General features: G+C 39.3%; 1 protein-coding gene across 1 annotated transcript in view; it reads right to left on the bottom strand.

The window, feature by feature from the left end:
* LOC122810655 (glycerol-3-phosphate acyltransferase 1, mitochondrial-like) overlaps window positions 1-7110 on the bottom strand; it is a 701052-nt gene extending 693942 nt beyond the window's left edge. The window contains exons 1-2 of the mRNA XM_044082228.1: window positions 6946-7110; window positions 3803-3947 (exon numbers count right to left, since the gene is read on the bottom strand). Coding sequence (XP_043938163.1) covers window positions 3803-3862 — 60 coding nt within the window. The 5' untranslated portion in view covers window positions 3863-3947; window positions 6946-7110. The remainder of the gene's footprint in view (window positions 1-3802; window positions 3948-6945) is intronic.
* Window positions 7111-9890: the final 2780 nt, after the last annotated feature.

Consider the following 9890-nt stretch of genomic DNA (forward strand, 5'->3'; position numbering starts at 1 on the left):
GGAATTTTTTTCCAGGAAAAAAACTAGATAGGACGAAATTATCCTCCTCATGGAAGAGTAAACCTGTCTGGTAGACATCAAATGAACTTTATAATTAAAGGAAAAAATTGCTGCCGAGGACCAAGGAGGAGCAGGTGCCTCATTGGAAGCAATCTTTCCTTAGCCTGAACAAGCAAATAAGAGCACTAGTGAAATCCTTCAAAGCAAATTTAGAGTACAAACTGGCCACATTTACTACAGACAATCATAAGGCCTTCTTCACGTATGTCTGCAATCTCAAGGGAAGCACCCAGATCTGCTTAGAACTGGTGGGCAAGGACACCACATACACAAACGCTGTAGATATAGCCAAACTGCTGGCAGACAGGTTTAGTGAAAACTTCATAACTCTGTCCCCACATCAGTAAAACAGGGCATCCCCAGTACCTGCTCCTCCTCCCCTTATCTCTAGAGAGCAAGTCATCACTGCCCTCTCAAAGGCAAAAAATACAGCCTCCATGGGACCCATCCAGGCTGCATCCTAGACGAACTCAGGCAAGAACTTGCAGCACCATTAGGCACTCTGTTCAACCAAAGCCTGAGTAACGGCTTCGTCCCAGCCGAATGGACATCTACTATCATCCCTTTGCACAAGGGTGGAGCATCCACCAATCCAGGAAATTATAGCCCCATCAGCCTAACTAGCCTGATCTGCAAGGCCATGGAGCAGATTATCATGGACCGCATAACAAGAACATTGGCAACTTCTAGACACCTGATCCCACACAGTTTGGTTTTGTCAAGGGGAGGTCATGACTATTAAATTTGGTCAACTTCTTTGAGACAGTCACTAAGCCCATAGACGAGGGGAAGACGATGCACACCGCCTACCTTGACCTGGTCAGAGCCTTCAATACTATTTCCCACTCGGGTATAATAGATAAAAATCTCTTGACTAGGCATAAATCTAGATTTTACCAGATGGGTAGCAAACTGGCTCACTGACAGAACCCACATAGTTAAAACAGGGGAAGCCACCCCAAGTAGCAGACCCGTAACAACCGGTTTGGGATATACTTCTCAGAGGTGCAGGCCAAATCTAGTGGCCTATGGCTGACCAAGTTTGCAGAGGACTCCAAGCTGGGTGCAGTCAATTCCCCTAGTGGTGTAGACATCCTCCAAAAAGGTCTCCCCCAAACAAATGACTGGTGCCAAAAACATGGCCTCAAACTGAATACCAAAAAATGCATCATCCCTTTTGGGCAGAGTGACGTCTCCACAAATTATCACATGGATTATAAAGTCCTAAGCACACAATCAGTCGTGAGGAACTTGGGCACCCAAGTTGATAGCAAACTGACTTTTGACCACCATATTGCCTCTGTTGTATGGAGAGCTTTCTACGTGGCCCACCTCATTAATAAGGGCATCTCATCCAGGGGACAAGGTGGTCATAACATCTCTGTAGTCTTCCATTTTAAGACCCATTATTGAATACAATGGCCCTTTCGGCATGTACCTCACAAAGCACATGCAGCAGCTGGACAGAACACGGAGGTTTCTCACCCAGAGAATCCAGAGCCTCAAACATCTATGCTACACAGATAGGCTAAAAGCCCTCTACTCAGTCTCCTACAGACTCCTCAGAGGTGACTTCTATTTGGCATACAAAGCAATCTCGGACCCCGCCCTGATGGGACTGCTGCATATACGCAAGCAAACTCCACTAGAATAACCTGCGCACGTGACTTCAACCTGGTCTGTAACATCAACAGGACTTGTTGGCAGGACAGATTTGTGTCCCAGAGTCTCCCCTTTTTGTGGAATAGACTCCTTCCCCACATAAAGCAGAGTACTTCATTAACCCTTTTTAAGCGCAACCGGGATAACTGGATGGAGAACAGAAAATACACTCCTGGGACTCCACTTGTGTCCCTGCTGAACAGTAGCACAGGGTGCTGACTTGTTGGAACATTGGCTAAATTCTTGGTTAGGCTTGTAAGGGCCTCAGGGCCCACAGCCTAGTAATGTCCTATGAACTCCTTGAAACAACTTTCACCCTTTATGACACATCTTTAGCACCTCAGTTGCAGATGGGCCAAACAGAACTACTTTACCTAAGGAAGACTTTAAAATAGCAGTCAACATTTCCAGGTAGACCTTGAAAACAACTCGAGCCAAATTTCTCAATGCTGACCAGAAGTAGCAAATGCAGCAGAAAAAAAAGCAGCAGCAAGAGCACAAAGTATGCTCAGTAATACGAGAAGCAAATGTCCCAGAAGCATTAAAATATTTTAACCACAAAAAGAAGGCTAATCATTAGCTTTTGAGTGTTCCCAAAAACAAAGGTAAAAATTTTAGCATGAAAATTTAAAGTATTTAAAATCCTGAATGTTAAAGTATTATAAGAATGCAGAGTCTTCCCCAACCTTAACAAAATTAGGATAAGAAAAAAATACAAGTCTGAGACACTGCATAATCTGTCAAGACTTCTTAGTGGCAGGAAGACGACTATCAGGTTCAGTTAGCAGTAGTGAGAAAAATATCTTAAGAAGGCAATACAGGAGGTACAGCTGCAATATTAGGCATATCTAACTAACAATTCATAACACATTTTCAGTGCCATAGAATTTCATTCTGCTTCCAGTGAAAAAAAGCTTTCATCTTAGTCAAAATGTAAAAAGAAAAATCTTCACAAAGGATATCTGAAACTATACTTTTCTCAGAAACAGAATGTTCATAGAGAAAAAAATCCTTAAGGCACAACCATCTCACTTGCAATGCCTGCTATTTTGAATGAAATTCAAGTTTGAAAAAAAAAGCGAGAGATGGAACTCTGTTTGTTGTTTTGTTTTCTTGCCTGAACTACTTAGCAAATCCCAGCAAATCTTCCCGTCTAAAGAAATAGAAACAGGAAGCCTGAAGGGTTTCTCGCCAAGTCCACTGATCAACTCATAAAAGTTGCATTGGACCCAGGGATAGGTCCCCTATCCAAGCTAAATGAAGAACCTACACCTGCCCCTTCTGAGATTGACAAGGCTGTTCTCCTTTGCCTGCAAAGGGCACTCCTACAGATCCCTACAGCCAAAGAGGACACGCCTATTAAAGTCTAGTCTTTGGTGGCTGTATATGCTATACAAAGAGTATAGAGGAAAGATGAATGGACTGAGGAACAACAAGCACCACAGCAATCACCCTGACAACTTACTTCTTGAAAACATGGGAACAGTAAAACCACAGAAACCAGTGATTGCTCATTTTTAAGCCAGGAATAAGACCTGGGACAACTCTGTTAAAAGATGCGTACTCACAGGACTTGATTTTTGCAACTGCATTCAGACAGTACAGGAATAAACTAAAAAAAAATCCCAACCATCAGTCTTAGTCAAGTCCTTATGTATGTACAGTACTGAAGTTTTTCAGACTCATATGGCCACAAACAACACAAGGGGAAAGAAGAAGAAAGAAATTAAAGAAAATTTAAATGTTTCCAGCAGTGAAAATGTGCTTCACAGCCCAGCAGCTGATACAATGTGAAATATACACTCACGGCTTCGCATTCAGTCTGATAACCAACATGCTTCTTTTCCAGTCCACCCTTTTATTTGAGCTACTGGACGGGCACTGCTACAGCCATGTGACAGCAACTGCCAATCCATTAGATCAAAATCAAAGTCCACTTTAGTAACAGCCTTTTTATGATAAAGAGAGTCAAATAATTTTTAGTATGGTGAGCAGGAACTACTCCTGGTATATACTTTAAGTTTTTATGGGTTGCACATCAACATCTTTATCATCAACTGGTGCTTTTCAATGATCTCACCTTAGACAGCGGTTTACTAGGAAGCTGATGTACTGCATCACCATCTCCTTCAAAGTTCATGTCTCCAAGTGTTTCCCTATTAGTACTGATTGCTATGATGACTGAAACTGAAAGTGCAGAGATGAGGTCACTTCCAATATGTTCCCTGAAAAAATAAATAAAAAATAAAATCACTGAATAACAAATATGAGCTTTATCGCAGACACTTATAACAAGTCAACTGTCATCTATCCTAAGGTGCAAACCTGAAAAACAAATCCTGGAGAGAAAGAATTCTTAATCAACTTCACAAGGCCCACACAAAAATGTTACATGCACTTGTGAGAAACACACAGAGCTACAATGCAGTAACAGAAGGTTCATCAGTGAAAAGGGAAGATGTTTTGCAGATGACAAAGTGAAATCAAAATGTACAGGCTGTGTTACTGCTACCTAACATTTTTTATAACTTCAGAATTCAACTTTCTCTGACTTAACAGAGATAGCAATGTCAAAAAAGATATGGGGGAAAGAGTTATATTTTACTGAAAGTTGGATAGGGAAAGGTTTGGTCAGCTGTAAAAGAAATAACGCAGAGAAAGGTGGGATGGAGTAACGGGGGGGGGGGGGCAAGTGAAGGGGAACACAGTGGACATGTTCCAATATTCTAAAATTATTTTAAGGTACATTCTAGCATTATGTTTAAAAGGTAGTCCAAAGCATCATCATCTCTCCCCGAGACTGTACAGGCAATGCTACTGTAGGACTTTGCTTATACTCTGCTGACCAGGAAACTAGTGTGCTGTTTAGACATCCAAAGAACTCTACTGACAACACCTGGAACAAAATTATCTAGTGCACTCTATCATAACCGAGTCAGCAGAGAAACACAGACATTAACGAACATGAAATTTTACAGAAAATACTGCCAAATTCTATCTAGTGTAAAAGAAATGCAATCAAAAAATCCATCATTGAAGATCCTCATATATTCAACATTGTGTATGTAATGTCTGACACTATTTAATGACTTGTGACTCCCTCACACTGTAAGGGGAGGTCTCCGCACAAAGTTGGACTAGTTTAAAATTAAACTAATAATTAAAAGTTAAGTAAACTCTTTAAAACTTGTCACCCAAAGCTCTCATCCACCAACGCACCCGAGTCAACTAGGGAGATACTGGTTTTGGAGGAGGATACTTGTATATAAAAAAAAAAAAAAAAAAAAATTCACCTGATGACACCAAACTCCAATTGCATCTCCGGATGTATTAGGCACGTTTGGTGACAGCGTACGATTCTTTGCAAAGAAAAGATACACCTTCAAAAGTTGAATCAGAAAAATATACGCCAGAAGTACTGCACATTTTACGATTTCAACTTTTATTTTTTATTGCACTATGAAATGGAAAAGGCACCAATATCGTATTTTCTTTTTCACAGTGTAGTAAAATAAATGTAAGCTGAAACTGGAAAATGTACCATTTTGGTGGTATAGTTTTCCAAATCGTTGGGGGTGGCACACGCCCCTGCGCCCATGTCTAACATTATTATGGTGCGTACATTGTAAAGGGAATACGTACTCATACCTCTCAACAAAGCCAGCCCTTGGTCATCTGGTGCCCTAGGCAAAAGGGCTCCACACTGCGTACATTGTAAAGGGAATACGTACTCATACCTCTCAACAAAGCCAGCCCTTGGTCAACTAGTGCCCTAGGCAAAAGGACCCCCCAGCACCTGGTGCTCCCTAATGGGTCTACACCACCCAGATTACTTTTTTCTTTATCACAGTTTGTCTTACTCTTCAGTTTTTCCTGTACGGATTCAACACATTTTAAATAAACCATTTCTTTACTACATACATACAGGAAAAGCACCCCTGCTAGAGCGGCACCCTAGGCGGCCACCTAGTTGGCCTATACCCAAGGCCGGCTATGCCTCTCAACTGTCCAGATTTTTGCCTCTTATTTTTGATATGTTTCTCCTAAAATCTGTGGACTTCTGGTAAATCACTGGCTAATCGTGGAGGACTAAGTGAGAAAATAATGGCAGACATTTGAGTTTTTGACTCCATATCCTTTAGAAAATTCATGTTAATGCAAAACCTGTAATTCTATCAACTTTCTAAGTCTGTAAGAGCAATATTTAAAAAGTGCCCGTATATTTGGGGCCTTTGTGTGCCCCTCTTACTTGAGGCTGTGTCCAGATTTCTTGCTATAAGAGGTTGAGAGGTATGGTGTAAGTTAAAAGAAACTGTCTTGTTTTGAAACAACTCATTCACCAAGATAACACCAGTAACTGAAGAATACCATACCTCTCAAATAATGTCCAAATTTTCGGCTCATGTTTTTGTCTGTTCCTCATAAAATTTGCGATTTTTTTAAATAAATCACTGGGATGATCTAAGGATTGAAGTCACTAAATAAATGGCATACATTTCAATTTCTGACTTCAAATCCTCTATAAAATGTAAGTTAAAACAAACCTTGTTACTGTGGCAACATTCTAAGTTTACAACAACACTTAAATAGGTTACTTTTTTAGCTTTGTTCAGATTTCTTGCACTATGAGGTTGAAAGGTATGGAGAATACTTGTACTACAATGAGGCGCGCACGCCACACACACATCTTACAACAAATACAGGCGCACACAAGATAGGACAGTAGGACTCATAATGAACACTATAATCCTGTTCCGTACATAAAAAAACACTTGTGCGATCAACAGTACAATTTGTGTAAAACAAAGTAGACAGCAAAAAGTACGATTTCATTGCCAGTCTACAATTTTCACACCACCGTGCAGCTGTTTAAACTTAAAGTTTCAAAAAGATGTTTTACAAGCCATGACTAACAATCAAACACACCAGAGGGGCAGAACCAAATACCAAGGGATAAAATCTTACACTTTACTGCACATAATAATGACAGCTGTTTAGTGATCTTCAACAACTGAAAGCATCAGGTGTTTCGTATTACCAATTTTCTCTTACAGTTTGGCTTCAATTGCTGAAGATCCCTAAACAACAGGCATTTTATGTGTAATACAGTGGATGATTTTACCCACTACATATTTGTTTCCGTCTGTGTCCTTTATCAGCGGCTTTGGTAAACTCCTAACAGCCCAATTATTACTTTCCTATAACCTAACGGTTAATACTCACCAAAGATTTATTTCACAAGAAACTTAAAGAGCTAGATTAATGAGCTCATTTACTCCAGCGGAAAAGTCTACCGTGCAGTTTTTGGCGGTCTGGGAAATCACTCTACTGCGCAGTTGCACTGATCTCACATGACGAGTCAACTAGGACGTGGCTAGGCTGTCTCCCCCTCCCCACTCCGGTAGGTTGAAAACATTCACTTTTAGCAGTACATTGATTTGAAGTTTATAGATTTGCTGAGCTTTTTTGAATTTTGGTGAATGCTTTTACTGCATATAAGTTAAGGTAGCAAAATGGGGAGGTGCACCCCTGCGCCAAAGCTTAAATCCGTCATCGGATAAAAAAATGCATTTGTATAAATTTATATTAAGATTTTTAATATATATATATATATATATATATATATATATACATATACAAATGCATGTTTTTTTTCTGGTAAATACTCCGTGTACCACATTATAATCTAAGTTGCAGATTTCCTGATAAATGTATGGAAAACTGGTAAGTCCAAGGGAAATGATTCAAAGTTTGAAGCGGAAGCTTTATAGTTTTTTTAATAATCTTCTAGGAGCAAACCAGAGCAATATGTGCAAATATAACCTGTGAAGATGAGCAATAGGCTTGGGCACAGTTTGTTTCCAGTTTGCTTGGCTATGCAATTGCAGCCAGCGGTCTTCTATTATTATAGCAATAACCCACGCCTGGGTGTGGGTAATGCTGGGTTTACCTACGGTTGGCGTGGTTTGGTCGCCCTCGGGACCAAACAAAGCCAACCGTGGGTAAATACAGCATTACCCACACCCAGAAGTGGGTTATTGCTATTATACCATGACATTATTTAAGAAAAGAAACTATTACTTTTCTTAAATAATGGCATAGTATAATGCCTGTTTACTGCCCTTCCGCAGATGTCTGGCGTCCGCGGCAGTTCTGATGTACTGCGCCTGCGCAGTACATCAGAGTTGGCAAAGCACGAGAAAGCAAGATCTCCGTTGCTTTTTACTGTTTCACTATGTTAAATGGGTTTAACATAGCGAGACAGTTTTAAAATAAGCAACGGAGATGTCCGTTGCTTATTTTAAAACTGTCTCGCTATGTTAAATCCATTTAACATAGCGAAACAGTAAAAAGCAACGGAGATCTTGCTTTCTCCGTTGCTTTTTTTTTTAAACCTGTCTCACTATGTTAAATGGGTTTAGCATAGCGAGACAGCTTTAAAATAAGCAACGGAGATCTCAGTTGCTTATTTTAAAGCTGTCTCGCTATGTTAAACCCATTTAACATAGTGAGACAGTGTTTTAAAAGTAGAGTTATACTAATGGAAAAAAGTCCGGGCGACCGGACCTTATTCCATTAGTATAACTCAATTTACAATGTGCACGCTGGCCAATCAGCGTGCATGTTTTGAGGGGGGGGTCATGGTATAATTGGACTGTTAGCACAATTAGTTTACAGTTATTATAGTATGTACCCTTGACTTGGATGACTCTATGCTAGCGCCAGTTATCTTTTCTACACCTCCAACAGTTTATAGTTAATTTATTTATTCATTTATCATTTATACATTTCTGGTAGGAAGAACGTGCTCCCCGTCAGTTATAATAGAATAACATGCAAAGTGGTGCTGCCTGAATATCTACATATATTTGAATGAAGCAACAACAAAATATAAGAGTTGAATTGTGTTAACACATTTTTAATCTCCACAGCATGCTGTAACATGAAAGTAAATGCCAGCCTTCTTAATAGCTGGGGGTGGGGGCTACCAGCTATGTCTGACTTGGGTGGGATTATTTTAGGAGGGGTTACCAGCTATTTCCAATTTGAAGAGCAGTGATAACAAGTCATTCATTCATACCTCTCAGTCGTCCCAAATTTTGCAGAATGTTCTTGATTTTGCCTTATATTTTTGCCCTACCCTTGATAAAATATTTGATTTTCAGGTAAATTAAAGGATTACAGGAGTCGGTAATGCCAGACATTAGAGAATCATACATTCATTAGTTCAGAAAATGCAACTCTGTGCAGAATTGGTGTTCTTTTAACGTTTTAAGTAAATTTAAAAAAAAAAATGCCCTTAATTTTGGACCCCTGTTTTCTCCCCTATTTTTTTGCCTTTGATCAGAATTCTTGAGCAAAGAAGTTGAGAGTTGTTATTCAGTGATTCAGATGTACCCATATCTGTGCTGCATTCTTCAGTAAGTGTAGAAATGCTAAGTTGTAACAAGGGTTTTGTTACCTGCAGAAAAATGACTGCATTTAAGGGATGGTGACTACACTACTGCGTTTTTTTTTATTCCTTAAGAGCATTTCAGTTTGCTTGGGTGATCCACTGCAGCCAAGACCACTCATACATTTAACAATCCCTGGCAGCGATAGTGAAGGGGTGACGTGTAATTTTAGGAACAGCTCTCGGTGTCTAATGAACTTTACTGTCACCATGACTTTTGACAAACACACTGTTGTTATGTTTTCTTAATATTCATTTTAAAATGGATACTACTTTAAATACTTTGTGGAGGAATTATGTTTTCCGTCAGGAGTGATTTTTTTTTTTTTTACTATAGTGTTTATTCCATTGTGTATTTTCAGTTTGTTTTAACAGCTGTCAGGGTTGTATTTTCTCATAAGTTCAAACTTGGTGTCATTGGCAACTAATTGCAAAATAAGGCACACATTTTCATAAAATCACTGGCTTAAGGAATGGGAAATCAGATGTGTATGCTTACAGAAAAGTTTGAGTGGTGCTGTTTCCAGTCATTTGCTTTGCTAATCTGATGTGTAGCATTTCAGGAACTTTAGCAGCTTTTTTAAACACCTTTGTTGAATTATTACTTGTGGCATAGACAAATTTACATTTATATAAAAGTAATCAAATTGTATTAAATTCACACTTACAAACATTATATTTCACATATATTGTTATATATCATACACCCTAAACA

This window comes from Protopterus annectens, chromosome 9.part0 (genome assembly GCF_019279795.1).
Source record: "Protopterus annectens isolate FY-2018-M chromosome 9.part0, PAN1.0, whole genome shotgun sequence".
Classification (NCBI taxonomy): Eukaryota; Metazoa; Chordata; order Ceratodontiformes; family Protopteridae; genus Protopterus; species Protopterus annectens.